The 15,502-nt window shown below is 51.9% G+C and overlaps 1 protein-coding gene across 1 annotated transcript; it reads right to left on the minus strand.

The window, feature by feature from the left end:
* Window positions 1-296: 296 nt before the first annotated feature.
* On the minus strand, window positions 297-12,894 carry LOC126045529 (endoplasmic reticulum-Golgi intermediate compartment protein 3-like). Its single transcript, XM_049816821.1, is given in 6 exon segments — window positions 297-1,932; window positions 10,172-10,291; window positions 11,615-11,702; window positions 12,293-12,363; window positions 12,535-12,580; window positions 12,583-12,894. Coding segments are annotated over 6 exon segments (384 nt in total). The 5' UTR covers window positions 12,628-12,894; the 3' UTR covers window positions 297-1,918.
* Window positions 12,895-15,502: the final 2,608 nt, after the last annotated feature.

Consider the following 15,502-nt stretch of genomic DNA (forward strand, 5'->3'; position numbering starts at 1 on the left):
CCAGAGGGTCGGATGGCGGGGTCTGGGGCCACTGGGGCAAGAAGGGCGGGACCGCAGGGACCCTGGAAAAGGTCCATCGCCCAGGGAAGCCAGCTGAAGAGCTGGCACTTGCTACGAAAAGCTCCAACTTCAGCCCCTGGAGCCGGAGTTCCCATCTAGTACGAAAGCCAAGCACACATAGGTGCAATGACTGACGCTTTCGCTCCCTGTTGTGCAGCAGGAACGGGACGGACTGCAAGCAGGGGGAGAAAAACCGGCACGGCAGAGAAAAGTTCAAAGTTACAGGACAACGAACGCTGTGAATTAAGCTTTATTTCGTGAGCACGTGAAGAAATGCAACAAACACACACGACAAACAGGGCTCGGTCCCCTTTGCCCGGGCTACTCTCTGACGTGAATTCACTCAAGCCGTCATGTTTCCTAACTTACAACCCGTAACACTAAAAGTCCTGGGCTTATGGCGGGGGGGCAGGGGGAAAAAGAAAAAAAACCCAAAAGCAAAACCAAAAAAAAGACGTTGTTTCTCCCTAGTGAGAGTGCTCATCCTTCCTCCTCCGTCACCGCGCGGGCGTCCCCCGTATCACACTGTGAAGCACAAAAGCCCCAGCAGTCCAGCTGCTGTTGAATCTCCTTCAAAGGCTTTTTGGCTCAGCTGCTGTTTTATACCTTCCAGCTTGGAAGTCTGGTCTATACCATTTCCAAAAGTCAGCAGATTCTGACAATACTGCCAGGCAAAGATGGGGGCTGCAGGAGACAGCCAGCTGCAGGTGCTAATGGCTGCATCATGGCCCTTTAGCTCTTCCTGGCCACCTGTGCTGCCTACCTGGTGCTCCCCCTTCAACCCAAAGGCGCTGCTCCCAGCATACATCGGGCCTTAGCGTGAGCTGGGCTAGCCCAAATCTGAGCAGGAGCTGAGCGAACAGTCACACTCCACCCCTTGGTGCAGTCAAACATCTAGCGAACCCGCTGCTTCGGCGAGTGGAGGTACCGTTACTCCTCTTGCCTCGCCTCCAGGGATCTGAGGCAGCGCCAGAGCTTACAGCCTTCGGGCAACCGTTAGTCTCCTATTGCTATGCTGTGCTGATCACGATCCCAGTATCGGGCCGAGTCCGAGACCTAAAACAAGCGTCCACGCTGTGCTTATCAGTGCAAGAGTGTACATCCCAGCTCCTGAACCCTAGCGCATCCCTTGACAGCGGTACTGGCAGTAGCAGCAGTCGCCAGGCTCCTCTTCCACGTGCCTTTAAGGGTCTGGTACGCCCTGGTCTCCCGGAGGAGGTGAATCTTCGCAGGCGTTCAGGGCAAAATGCCTGTAAGATTTATGCGAGTAAAGTACACGGTGCTCAGCTCTGGCAAGTGAGCCGAGCATACCGCTGAAGCCATCAAGTTATACCTTAAGGGTGTTTTCACCGGGAAGCCTCAGCGCCTGCAGTTCCGTTGCTACAGATAACGGATTGAACCCCCTTCCCCCTGTGACGGTTGTGTCTGCCCGCACTGTGGACCTACTCCAGCAGTTCAGCAGGAAAATGAAGGTGCTCTGCTCCAAGCATCGTCCTCAAATGGCTAGCTGGATTAAAACGCTTCAGGTAGTACCAGAAGAACCCCAATCCCTTTCAGATGTTCACATGGAGAAGGAGGGCATCTGGGAGTGCCTCTTCCCCTCCACCCACTGGAAAGGGGCTTGGATGGCTTTCAGGCATTTGCACTGTCGCGTCTAAGCGAGGATGGAGTCTTAAGCTATGCAAAACGGCAAAAACCAATGGAGGGTGATGATATAGATTGACACGTCTCTTACCTGTGTTTCTCTCTCAGCTTCACCACCATGGGCAAAAGTTCATATAGCGCAAACACACCAGGCAGGCCCTGGTCTCCCAGTAGCCCCTTGGCTATCTTCTCATGTCGTGTAACTGAAAACGGGTTAGTCCTTACCACCTAGCAGGAAACAAACACAGCAAACGTCGTTTCGTTAGCGAGGCACAGGAAAGGCTACTAAAACACAAGTTCAGTGAGCCGTATCAGTGTAGCCCTGCCCACTCACTTGTGGGGGGCCTGACAGTACTTACAAAGGGTCATAAGAAAAGCACCATCAGGATCGAGTCTATTTTTCCTACAGGCTATCAGTTAAAGCCCCAGCTAGCCCAAAGAATGAGTGACGCATCAGTGCCCAGGCCGGACTGTTTCGGTCTCTGCTGGCAAGTAACGGCACAAGCTGCTCCTCTCGACCTCAACCCCAAGTCCACGTCATCTTCCACCAAAATGTAGTCCACCCAAGCATGCTTCAGGAGACAGCACCGGTAGGAGAAAGCCATACGGATATGCAAGCGTGCGAAAAACGGAAGTGATACATAAAGGCAGGAGAGTGCCAGGGCTGCAGAAGGACACAGATTGCCCATCTTGATATAAACGAAGATCACCCTGCAGCATTCTCCTGCACCCTGCCGTTCTTCTAACCCTTGCCCATACCAGTCCTATTCTTAGAGCAAATCAACTGGGTTTCTGTAAAAAATGACATTACGTTCCCCTATTGACATTATCCCTAAAATGACATGATTATCCCCAATAAGCTATCTGACCAGGAAGGCCAAGGCGTGGCTGGAACTGAACCTGGCAAGGGACGCAAAGAATAACAAGAAGGGCTTCTACAGGTGTGTCGGCCCAAAAAGGAAGGTCAAAGAACGCGTACACTTCCCTCCCCCCCGATGAGCAAGACTGGCAAACTGGTTACAAGGGACAAGGAGAAGGCCGAGGTACTCAACAACTTTTTTGCCTCAGTCTTCACGGGCAGCCTCTCTTCCCACACCTCTCCAGTGGGTGGACCGCAAGACGGAGACTAGGGCAGCAAAGGCCCTCCCACTGTAAGAGAAGATCAGGTTCGTGACCACCTGAGGAACCTGAACATACCTACGTCCATGGGACCTGACGAGATGCAGATCCCAGAGTCCTGAGGGAACTGGCTGATGGAGTTGCCAAGCCGCTCTCCACGCTCTTTGGAAAGTCACGGCAGTCGGGTGAAGTCCCTGGTGACTGGAAAAAGGGAAGCATGACACCCATTTTTAAAAAAGGTAGAAAGGAGGACCCTGAGAACTACCGACTGGTCAGCCTCACCTCCCTCTGGGCCTGGGAAGGTCATGGAACAGATCCTCCTAGAAGCTATGCTAAGGCACGTGTTGGACGGGGAGGTGAGTCGAGGCAGCCAGCACGGCTTCACCAAGGGCAAGTCCTGCCTGGCCAACCTAGCGGCCTTCTATGATGGAACGACTACACCAGCGGACCAGGGAAGAGCTACAAACGTCGTCTATCTGGACTTCTGTAAGGCCTTTGACACGGTCCCCCGCAACGTCCTTCTCTCTAAATTGGGAGAGATACGGATTTGATGGGTGAACTGTTGGATGGACGAGGAATTGGCTGGATGGTCTCATCCAGAGGGTAGTGGTCAACGGCTCAATGTCCAGATGGAGATCGGTGACAAGCGGTGTCCCTCAGGGGTCCGTACTGGGACCAATCCTGCTTAATATCTTCATCAACGACATCGACAGGGGGATCGAGTGCACCCTCAGCAAGTTTGCAGATGACGCCAAGCTGAGCGGTGCAGCTGACACGCCTGAGGGATGGGATGCCATCCAGAGGGACCTGGACACACTCGAGAAGTGGGCCCATGTGAACCTCATGAGGTTCAACAAGGCCAAGTGCCAGGTCCTGCACCTGGGGCGGGGCAACCCCCGCTATCAATACAGGCTGCAGGATGAAGGGATTGAGACCAGCCCTGCGGAGAAGGGCTTGGGGGTGCTGGCGGATGAAAAGCCAGCAATGTGCACTCACAGCCCAGAAAGCCAACCGTACGCCCAGGCTGTATCAAACGAAGCACGGCCAGCAGGTCGAGGGAGGTGATTCTGCCCCTCTACTCCGCTCTGGTGAGAGCCCACCTGCAGCACTGCGTCCAGCTCCGGGGTCCTCACTACAAGACAGACGTGGACCTGCGGGAGTGGGTCCAGAGGAGGGCCACAAAAACGATCAGAGGGATGGAACACCTCTGCTGTGAGGAAAGGCCGAGAGAGTTGGGGTTGTTCAGCCTCGAGAAGAGAAGGCTCTGGGGAGACCTTGTCACGGCCTTCCAGTACTTAAAGGGGGCTTATAAGAAAGATGGGGACAAACGTTTTAGCAGGGCCTGTTGTGACAGGACACGGTGTAATGGTTTTAAGCTAAAAGAGGGTAGATTCAGACCAGATACAAGGAAGAAACTTTTTACGATGATGGTGGTGGTGAAACCCTGGAACAGGTTGCCCGGAGAGGTGGTAGATGCCCCGTCCCCGGAAACATTCAAGGTTACGTTGGACGGGGCTCTGAGCAACCTGATCTAGTTGAAGATGTTCCCCTCCCCCCGCTCACTGCGGGGAAGGGGGCGGGCCGGGTGGACTACACGACCTTTAAAGGTCTCTTCCAACCCAAACTATTTTAAAGGTAATCATAGAATCGTAGAAAAGTCCAATGGCTTACGAACCCTCGGAAAAACTCCTACTGAGTATTCTGAGATTAGCAGGCTTGGTGCATGAATTCCCAGGAGAAATTCTCTAGCCTGCTGTACTAATGAGATTAAGCGAGATCATCACCCCATCCGACTTCAACAGGCAGAAGTCGCTCCAACACGTCACCACGTCCTCCACAACTACATTATCTGCACAGAGCAACTAATAATCCCCCAACACATTATCTCCAACACGGATATGTTAAAATCGTTTAAGGCAAAGATTCTCAACCTTTTCCATCTGGTGACCTCCTCTACCACAGAAGAGTGACCTGGCATGGCTCTCCTTTCAGCTTTCAGGAAATCGTCTCAGCTCCCAGCCTAGATCAACAGCTCCTCCCAAAGGAGATTTATGGGCACAGCAAGTAACAGAAATTACTTAGCTCTCTAGTTAAAACGGCTTGGGGGCGGGGCGGGGGGGGAAGGATACGGCAACACTGACTCTCAACAGCGTGCACTGCTAAACCGAGCAGAGCAGGAGAGAAGAGAGAAATACTCCGATCCTTTCAAGGAAAAGACACACAGATTCAGACAGAGCAGCACTTAAAACTCGTACCAAGAAGGGGAAGAGCAACAGCTTTGCCAGTGTGCTTTCTAGGCCATATAAAATGACTCCCTAGCTAGCCAAAGGGCTAAGATATGGACAAGCAACCATTTAAAGCGCAACAGAGAAACAAAAATGCAGGAATTAACCACTAAAAGGAAAAACACAGTGGCATGCCCCTATGTGTTAAGTGAGCTCTAAAGCAGCACGCCAGATAACAATGCTGGTTATATTTAGACTCTTTCCCACTTCTCAAGGGAACAGAAGGAGCAACCAAAGCTATCCAGAAGCGCACTCGAGGTTTACATTCACAACGTGTTAACAGTCAAAGCTGGGTAACAAGCTTTTGTTCTTAATCGGTCCTGTGCTTCTTTTGTCACACCTGATGCGCAGAGAAGGCAGCGTACCACGAGGCTGTTTTGTTCCTTCTGCTGCAAGATCCCAACAAAGGCGAATACCTGGAAGGATGGGGTGGGGGGCAGGAGAAACGTACGTTTGGACGACATACCTCAAAGGAGGTTAAGCAACCTCCTTTTTTGTTTGTTTCCGAAGACCGTTCACGTATATTCAACCCTCTGCATGACTAACCAACAACTGTCATAGACTTACACCTCCTCAGAGATGGGCCTCCGAATCCTTCACACAGCAGTTTCCATCCACTTTGCCACACGCTACAGCCCTGGCGGGGCTTCTACAACAGCATGTTTCGTGGTCTGGAGAAGCTATGGAAGGTACGGAGAGCTTCCAGGGGGCCGCCTGACAAACGTTAGGCATTCCCAGCAACTGGTGGTACGACCTGAGCTCTGACGGATTATAGCCCAGTGACAAACGGAAACGTCACGTTTGTGGTCTCCAAAACGAGCTTGATACAACTGGAAAACAGCTTGTCTGTCTGCACAGATACGGGTGAGACCTTGCGTCTTTCAGCACCGAGACAACCAAACTCCGAAAGGAGTTTACCAGCGTAAAAAGGAAAGTCCTCGGCGACGCCGAGGATGAAATAAGAATCTCAGCCTCCGGTATTCAGTTTGGGGATGAAAACGGTTAATTCCCCGGCAGACGCTACTTTGAGACAGAAGTTAAGAAGGAGCTCACACTGAACACCCTCTATGGAAGGAATACTGTACAGGCGATCCGCCAGAGGGTTTGGATCTCCTCCACACTGAAACGGTGTCCTCGACTGATGGAGACTGAGTTTTCTTTCTTTGCTTCTGTGGTTTTTTTCTGGACCAAAGAAAAAGCTGAAGCCTGGAATCATGACTCCCTCAAGATGGAAACACCTCTGCGGAAGGACGCAACTTGACAGACGGGACAGACCAAGTCACTACAGAGACAATGATAGCGAGGGATGGTCCAGAACCTAGGGGCTACCACGGACCCATTCTTACAGAAGAATTCTTTGCAGGTAGGAGGAATGAGAAATACCAAGTGACACCCGTTGTTTGTGCGAGCGATAAATGCCTGGTCTTTGCTCCCGTAAGGATGCAAAGCCTGCAGCAGAAGTGAGAAGGCAAAGCCATAACCAGGTTTCATTCCAAGACGGCTCACGTAACGGTGAAATAATTTACACAGCTCCCCTCTGGACACCAAATAACCCCAGAAAAGATTCCGTTTGATGAGATACAGCCTTCGTGCTGCTGCAAAGATAGCGCAATTTGCGCTGCCCTTAAACAGGCACGTGCAAAAACTATAGACAACCTAACTCTGCACGGTCTTAACAATCGTGAGCGCAGCTTCCAAAGGCAGACCAAAACCACAGCGGTTCTCATCATTCTCTGAACACGGGCCCAGGAGGATTTCACTGCACAGACCTTCGTAGACACTTTGGAAAAAAACACGCATGCAACACAACTGTATTAATTCAAGCACTAAGAAGATACAAAAAGGTGTAAAGGTTACCGCACGGCCTCCGACTCTGCCCCGTAAGAGCTCTCGCAGCGATCCGCATCCAAAGAACTTGGATCAAACACTTTTTCTTCTTCTTTCCCCAGCTCTAAGACAAAAGAGGATGCAAAGCGACGAGGCGTGACTAGAAACACTCTCTTGTACTCTTGTTCCGTTCTGTGCGCAACAACTGTTCTACACACGAACGCAACGGTTCTGTCTCGGAAGCTGCGCGTCCTGCACCCAAAGCCCACCTGAAACGGTACGCGCAGAGCCTGTTGAGGTGCGAAGTAAGACCAAGAAGCAGAGTGCCATTTGTCATCTCAAACGCACCCTCCAGAGCAAGAACTGGCTATCTGTAAGCCTCCCTGGAGCGCTGAGCAGACGTTACTTGCCCAAAGGCTTTGTTAAAACATTGTCTACTTCAGACAACGTCGCACAGTAAATGGCGACAATCGTAACAGGACCTGTTACACAAGCAAAATTTTCAATAGCAGTCAACGGCAGTCGGCAGTGCACAACGCAGAATCCTGTCCCAAGACATGTAGCGAACACGGTTCTACATTGCTGTGAAACAAGATCAGAGGAAGAGTCTCCCAAGTGGAAAATCAGCACCCAGTCCTCCAAGATGACAATGCTGACAAGGCACACGCGTTAACCTCTGCTCACTAGAAGTCTCCAAGGAATTTCTACCTTCTTCGTGACTTAACAATTCTGACAATGTCTGTGCCACGTTGTGTGTTGCATGTGCAGCCACAGTATGGCTGGGGCACGAACTCATGGAATTTCATGGTCTTACATGCAGAAGGCTGAACGGGGACAAAACCACTGGCTCTTACAATAAGAGGCCCCCTTAAAACCAGTCTGTTTCAACACACAAACCCTGAAGGGCAGGACCAGGTCCCTTGCGTTACAAAAGCCCTCTAAGGCTCACTATCCAGGCGCTGCTGCACTACCCTCTATAAGCCTTGAAAAGGTGGCTCCTTGCATCACTAATGCTGGGGAAGGGGATAAGGTACATAGACAGACACTGCTGAGGGGATAGAACATTGCCAGGGCCCTGTTTGTTGAGACTGGGAGGTATAACAGGCAGACGGAAGCGAGTATTAAACACGTCTGTATTTTGTACTAGCCACAGAAAAAAAGAGATTTTAATGGAAAAGTATGAAATATGCATGAAAATCAGTCATTAGCCTTACTTCTTTAATCACATACTTTATGGCAACTACCCTCAAGAAAATAAGAACTTTTAGGAAAATATCCCCATTAGTAAACAACTGTGTGAGACTTACTTTCTAAAGCTTGCAACATTCAAAGCAGCTGAAAGCACACTTAAGAATTCATTGTTCAAAACGTGGTATGGCTTTTAATCTCGTAATTACACTCAAAGACAGCATCGGGAAGCATAGAGCTAAACAATTGCTACGCTTCGTCAAAGCCATGATTCCCACCCCTTCAACAAGAACACCTGCACGACGCATAGAGTCTTTCAAGACACAGCAACCAGTAACAGCTTTTTAAATGGAATCAGCAGCTGCCTGTTGAGTTGTCTCAGAGAGATAAACCCAGAGGTGATGCACACAGTTTGGATACTACAAAGAAACTGCAGTACATAGAACTCTACATGCAGGGTTTCCTGCAATTAACACAGTCCTCAACTTGCATGCAGATATGATACATGAAATTGGATAACTCTGTCCACATTAAAAGAAAGGAAATGATAAGAACCACCAATAAAGAATTCAATCATTCCTCGTCACTCAATGGAAAGGAGTAAGACAACATCCAAGCACAGAATGCAACCTACCACAGAAATCATTCAGCTATTAACTAGCTTAATGTAACTATGACTAGGAAAAGCCTCCAGATACTACTCCATGAAATTTGGGTATGCTTTACTAATTTTAAGGTCAATACTGCTACAGCTGCCATTTAAGTAACTGACTGAAGTCAGTATCACTAATAGAAACTGATAATCATAGAGTTTAATGAAGATGGCTGGATGCTTCTGATCTAACCTGCAACATGGCTGATGGAAACCAAACTAGCCGCCTGCTTCTTCCAGACAGCAGAAGAAATTGCTTGTTGCCTGCGATGCATCTGATCTCTTTGGAAATGCCTTTCCTAGGTGAGACCCTTCGCTTCTTACGAGTTTCTCTCCCTCTCCCTTGATTATACAAGGAGCCAGAGCAACCGGTTCCGACGGAGTAATGCCAACGGAGGGAGACTGGCAATACAAGTAAGGCAGGAGGCCTACATGCCTTAACAGAGAATTAGATACAGAACAGCTGGTTTTGTCCCCAGGCATTACGTTTGTAACGCCACAACCTCTGAACACAGAGAGGCTGCTGAGCGAAACAGCAGTAAAAGCACTACCACCACATTCCCGTGACAGCAGGAGAAACTCCCGTACCTACCAATCGTTCAGCTCTTGGCTTAGTTTAGCCTTGCAACTTCAAGAACAGAAAAGTTCAATCTGAGTGATACAAATCAACAAATTCAGTTCATGCTGACACGTAGAACTACACCATCTCCCAGAAAAAGTAATAAGGAGCTCGTCTTTTGGAAAGGAAAAGTCGGGACAGTATTACTGTTAGATTGCAACACTTTGCCAGAATCGCTTCTGGTTTGCCTCGAAGCGCAACGATGAGTCATAACACGAAACGAACGTAAAGGCGAGGTTTAGGTAGCCAAGGACCACTTACTACAACCTGTAACCGATAAACCAACTAAAATATATTTATCTAGGCAGGCATTAACACACGCAAAGTAAATGTAGTAAGGTGCAAGCTTGGGCCTAAGGGTCGAGTCACTGGAGCCTTCCCTGGAGAGAGGCTCTTTCCTCTAACCAGGTTGTCCCATTTGCCAGCCCACTGTGATTTAAAGATACAACCAAAGCCAAGTTTTGCCAGAACAGCTGCTCGATTCCTAGTTGTAAAAGAGCATTCACGCAGCAGCTTTATTCCTGAAATGCATCCGTGAGTCCTTGTCCGAATTTCAGAGGGACTAGGCAAAGATTTGCCTCGCAAAAGTAGCAAGTATAACAGCAGTTCACCTGAATCTGTCACTTTAATAGATCTGCGTGCTATAAACTCTTCAAAAGCCTGTGGTCTTTAAATGCTCTTCAGCTGCCACTTGTTCCCGTGAATCTCAAAACCAGGCACACAGTGATGGAAAGACTACAAGAGCATCCATCCAAGAAAGGCAGAATAGCACCTTACCGTGTCTCTCGGCCTCTGGAGTCGCCCGGTTGCCAGCTTTATCCAAACGTTGTTTAAACAGATTGTGCTCTACATCCAGCTGCTGCTCTCCTGCTACGTCCATGGCATCGATGCTCAAATCTGAAATCAGTGAGCAAGGAAAGTAGTCTATAAACACACATTTGTTACGGCCTGTGGCAGGCTGAGGAAGCATTCAACCAGTGAAAATACAGACTCTTTCAGCGAGGGCGATAAGAGCGTGCCAAAGCGGAAGAGTGTGTATGGCTGGGGCCAAGTGACGTACAGGGAATAAAACGCGTGTTGCAGCACCCTGAACGACCCTTCCAAACACGGGGCTGGGTTTGATGTACCAGAAGGACGGCTTCCAGCTGCCCAGAAAGCGTTACCCTGAAAGGTAATACACTTAAGGCAAAAGAAACCAAAACCAAACCCCTCAAAGCCCATAACCATTTCCAGGAGTACAGGAGTTAAGCTTCAAATTGGTTGAAAGCTGCCTCCTCCCTCCCTCTACCTCCTCACCCTTCCCCCTTCACCATCAGCACATTTCCTCGTGACCCCTTTTCACAAAGAAGATTGAGAGGGTCTGTGGTCTTGGCCTGGTATCAAAGCACCGTGATGCACTTGCTGGCTACATGCTCTCTTACAAGGCTGACAGCTTCTCTGCACAAAACACCAGGGGCTTCCAAACTCTCTGGCCTTCCCGTGCCCTTTTAAACGTGAGGAAGGCAAAGACCAACAATATCTCAGGTGGTCACAAGGAAGCCAGACTCACTGTGTTTAAAGCCCAATGCATTACCCAAAGGAATCACCGCAACAGAACAAGAGCCAGGGAAGATTAGCGCACGGTCGGATAACGTGCGCAGTAGTGGTAAGCAGTAAGACTTGCAAGATTTTCCGTCACTTCACCCCGCAGCTTCGTTTTGAATTTAGTTAAAAGGTAATCCGACTATTAACGCTCACTCCGGTTTTAAAAATTTGGGAGAAAGGTTATCACATGGCGTTGGCGTTACGGTCAGAACTGAAGTACAAAAACCACAGAAAAGTTGCGCCTCGCCAAGTAACTTCCCAAGGAGAAACACTCTAAAGTGTTTCAACAACAGTACAGTCAAATCTCGAGTCCCGAGCACCGAACACCGAACGCTGTGCCAGCTTTTTCAGTGTGACCCAGCTCTCTGACAAAGCACCACACCGTACAGAAACGTAAGGGGGTTTGTACCTTAGCCTCACGTATCACCTCGAAAAACAATACAGCCTGCCTGGAAGTGCTGGTTTGAGTGCCCAGCGGGCCTGGCTGGAATCACCGCGGAATCACCAGGGGTCACCAGTTCCTCCCTGTCTGTGGCCCAAGCAGCAGCGCAGCACTCGGAAGCAGCGGGCACACCGAGCCTGTCGGGCCCTCGGCAAGTATGAAACTTGTCCCCAACATTCAGAAGGCTGACTCACAAGCACAAGGCAGATGTGGAAAAATAACATCGAGACTGATCTTCAGTTTATCTCCCCTTGATGTGTCAACGTACAATTCCGGATGAACCTAGGAACAAAGGAAAAACAGAGTCCTGTTTCACTCGGAAGCCAATCAAAAGGCCGCTTTCCCTCGGCTGATTTTTAAGACTTGGGATTCAAGAGACACCTGAGCTGCTGCCTCCCACCGCAGCCAAGCGCTTGCCATTTCTAACGCTTTTTTTTAAGAAAGCTACTAACTCGGGAACCTTAGAACCTGGGGTGGGGACGGGGGCTCCCGCAAGGAGCCTCCTCGCTTTCCTTTGCATTGCCTGCTTGTAGGCGGCAGAGGCAGCGAGAAGAGACTTTGAGACGCTCTCCTGCGGCCGCGTTACAGGAAGCCCCGAGCCACCCTCGGCGCCAAGCGGCTTTCGGGGGAGGGCAGCCCGCTCCCGGCCTCAAGGCCGCCAGCTCGGAGAAAGAAAGAAAGAAAGAAAAAAACCCCACGCACATCTGCGGCGGGTGAAGCTGCCGCGTGGGCAGCCCGCAGGAGGCGGCGGAGGAGGCGGCGGCTCGGCGGGGGTGCGGAGGCACGGCAGGCCGCCCCGGGCCGCAGGGCCGCCCCGGCCAGAAGCAGCATCGCGGGGCCGGGCCCCCCCCGCCGCCGCCGCCGCCACTCACCTCCTTGGTGAGGTAGTACTGCAGCCCCGACAAGAAAAGCAGCACCACGATGAGCCCGCTGACAACCGTCACTGCCGGGGAGACGAGAACCGCCGTCAGCCCCGCCGGTCGCGCCCGCCTCGCCTCGCCTCAGTCCCGCCTCAGCCCGCCCGCCGCCGCCGCCGCCCCGAGCCGCTGCCGAGCGCCGGCCCGCAAGGCCCCCCCGCCGCCGGCCCCCGGCCGCCCTCACCCCGCCCGCTCACCCAGCGCGCCCCCGCACGTCTTGACCCGAAAGCCCTCCAGGGTCTTGTCTTGGGGAAGGCATCGAACCGCTTCAGCCGCCACAGCGAGTCCATGGCGCCGCGCGGCCCGGAACCAAACCCGCCTTCCGGCGCCGGGCCGGCACCGCCCCGCCACCGCCCCGCCGGGCAGCGCGGCCCGAAGCCGGCCGAGGGGGCGGGCGGGGAGGGGCTGGGGCTCGGGCTCCCGGGCTCCGAGGGGGCGGGAAGGTCCTCGCTGCCGCCTCGCCCTCTTCTGACCCTCCCTGCCAGCGGCCCCCGAGGGGGGGCTCTCGAGATCACCCGGTTAGCTGGGAAGGGCTTGAGACCGAGGCGGAGCTGCTGGCAGAGAGCAGTTTTCACTCACTTTGACCTCCTCCCCATCCCATCCCATCCCATGCCATCCCATCCCATGCCATGACGTGCCATGCCATGCCATGCCATCCCGTCCCATCCCCTGCCTCCAGCTTTGACAGGGCTGGCGTTTGTTACCCCCGCCCTTCGCAGAACAACCGAGCTGTCCCTCAGGCTGGCTGTCGCAGCAACAAAGCTGAAAGCAAATCGCCTCGGGAGAGTGCCAGCGCTTATTGTGCCGAAGCACGGAAGGAAAAAGGAAGGAAAAGAAGGAAAAGGGGAGGAAAAAAGCGCCGCGCTCTTGCCCCACCTCCCATCCCTGGCCTGCACCCTTCACCCCTTCCTCTTGGTACCACCTCCGCCTGTGTTTCCCTCTCTCGTCACAGGGAAGGAAGGGCTACGAACTCAGGAGGTTAAACCGGACAGCAGCTCGGAACAGCTTACTTGTGCAAGTGAAAAAGAGAGTATAAGCTTTTCCTAAGCCACATACTTGCCTAGCCCTTGCTTTTTCCTACTAAAAAAGCGCAGTCCTGCAAAATCTCTTTTATTAAAAAACATTTTAAACATCGCTGGCACTAGGCGATGCTTGCGAACATAAACAGAACCAATGTGTACCCCCGTTGAAAAAGTGCAGTCCTGCAAAACCTCTTTTATTAAAAGAAAGTAATTTTTAAAGTCACTGGCGCTAGGAGATGCTTCCAAACGCAAACAGAACAGATGTACCCCCATTTCCCGCAGCAAAATACAGAGTACGTTTGCGGGAAGGGCACAAGACTGGAACGCCGTGATGCTGCAGCTGCTCCTCTACAGGAAAAGAAGGTTCAGAGAGGCTGACCCAGCTTCCGAGCCTCTGCTTCCAGAACAGCGGCTTTGGGCTCCCTGACCACAGCTGCTAAGGAGCGAGACAGCTCTTGGTGAAGGTCTGACAGCTCCTGGCTGGTCTTGGCACAGCACTCGATATAGTCCTGCTTGTATTTTCGTTCTTCTGCCAGCTGCGTCTGCAGAAGGGACACCTGAAAGAGGCAAAAGGCCGAGCTCAGACAAGCCCACGCTCTTAGGACCAGCCGTAGCTCCACAGATCCGGCCGTCAGGGAAGACGCACCCTCCAGCTCCAGCCCGGACCAACACGTTGTCCTTGTGGAACGGGAACTAACAGGTTGCCAGAGCCACCCCGAACTGAGCTCAGATTACCGACAATGCCGAGCTTCTTTCTGGCATACCATTCACAGGCCCAACACCGAGACATGACATGCATATTAAAGAGAGAGGTTGCTACAGGATTTCGTAACCCAACCCTTTTTTTCAAAGGAGAGATTTGGGCTACTGCCACCTTAGTTCCACATGCTTTCTCCTCAGCAGGAGGCCTGCTGCTTACACAAGGTAGTGCAGAACCGTTCTGTTACGATCTACTTTAGAAACCTGACAGCTAGCACGTGAAAGGGGAGAAAACGCTCACGCTTCCTAACTTCAGAGCATTTCACAAATGAGCAGAGCAAAATCTGATGAACACAGCCCAGGGGGCAAAGGAGCCTTAAAGGACTGCTGAGGCCTTCAAAATCCTCAAACTCTTATTATTTCCTGGCAACAGCGGGTCGTGCCTGCTGGGCTTTTTGGTGGGAGAGACCCAGCTGCTCTCACCTCCTGTCAGCTTTGCAGGGCAGGGCAGCGCAGCCACAGCAGCTCTGGCATGTTGCCCTCTGCCTGCTTTGGAGCGGAGGAGATGCCAGCACTGGGAGCAGCGCTCGGTGCTTTGCTGTTTCGGGGAGAACAGCTCAGGCCGGAGGTTCTGCTCTGTTTTCAAAGTGACGTGTGCTTTGCCAAGGGCTCTGTCCCACGTGGGAATGCCATCCCCAACCTCCAGCTAGGAGTACGAAAATACTCTTTCTTGGCAAATGAACTCAAATAACAGAAGCAATTCCTAAAGGAGTTTTATGGCTTATGGAACCTGCTCCGTTTGAATTACAATACCAAGGTCTGCCAACGTAAAGCCAAACCAGGTAAAAAGAGGGTCCCTAATCTGCTAAGCATCTAGAGCAGACTAGGTGGGAAACTCGGGCAGCCAGCTCCGGAAGGGGAACGCGAGGTGCTGAATTAGAAGCCGGTAGCGCGCACGGAAAGCAAGACGTCAGAGGGACTTCACAGCAAACGATACGCGTAGGCTAGGGAACACCACCCCTGAAGAGAGGGACAGCTCTGACCTTCTCTCTGAAATAATAAGGGCACCTTTGTGCAGCTGGCCTTGGAAGCCTCCCACGCTTTGGTAGGTAACCCAGAGGTACGCGTGGGAGAAGCGGCCGTCTGCTGCTAAGAGCATCTCCCAGGAAGGGGGAGATCAAGTTCCAGTTCTGCTGTTTCCCAGACCCAGAGGGGTGCCCCAACTAGCCAGCTGAGGACGATGCTTTGAGCAGAGCACCTTCATTTTCCTGCTGAACTGCTGGAGTAGGTCCACAGTGCGGGCAGACACAACCGTCACAGGGGGAAGGGGGTTCTATCCGTTATCTGTAGCAACGGAACTGCAGGCGCTGAGGCTTCCCGGTGAAAACACCCTTAAGGTATAACTTGATGGCTTCAGCGGTGTGCTCGGCTCACTTGCCAGAGC

Source organism: Accipiter gentilis, chromosome 14 (assembly GCF_929443795.1).
Source record: "Accipiter gentilis chromosome 14, bAccGen1.1, whole genome shotgun sequence".
NCBI lineage: Eukaryota > Metazoa > Chordata > Aves > Accipitriformes > Accipitridae > Astur > Astur gentilis.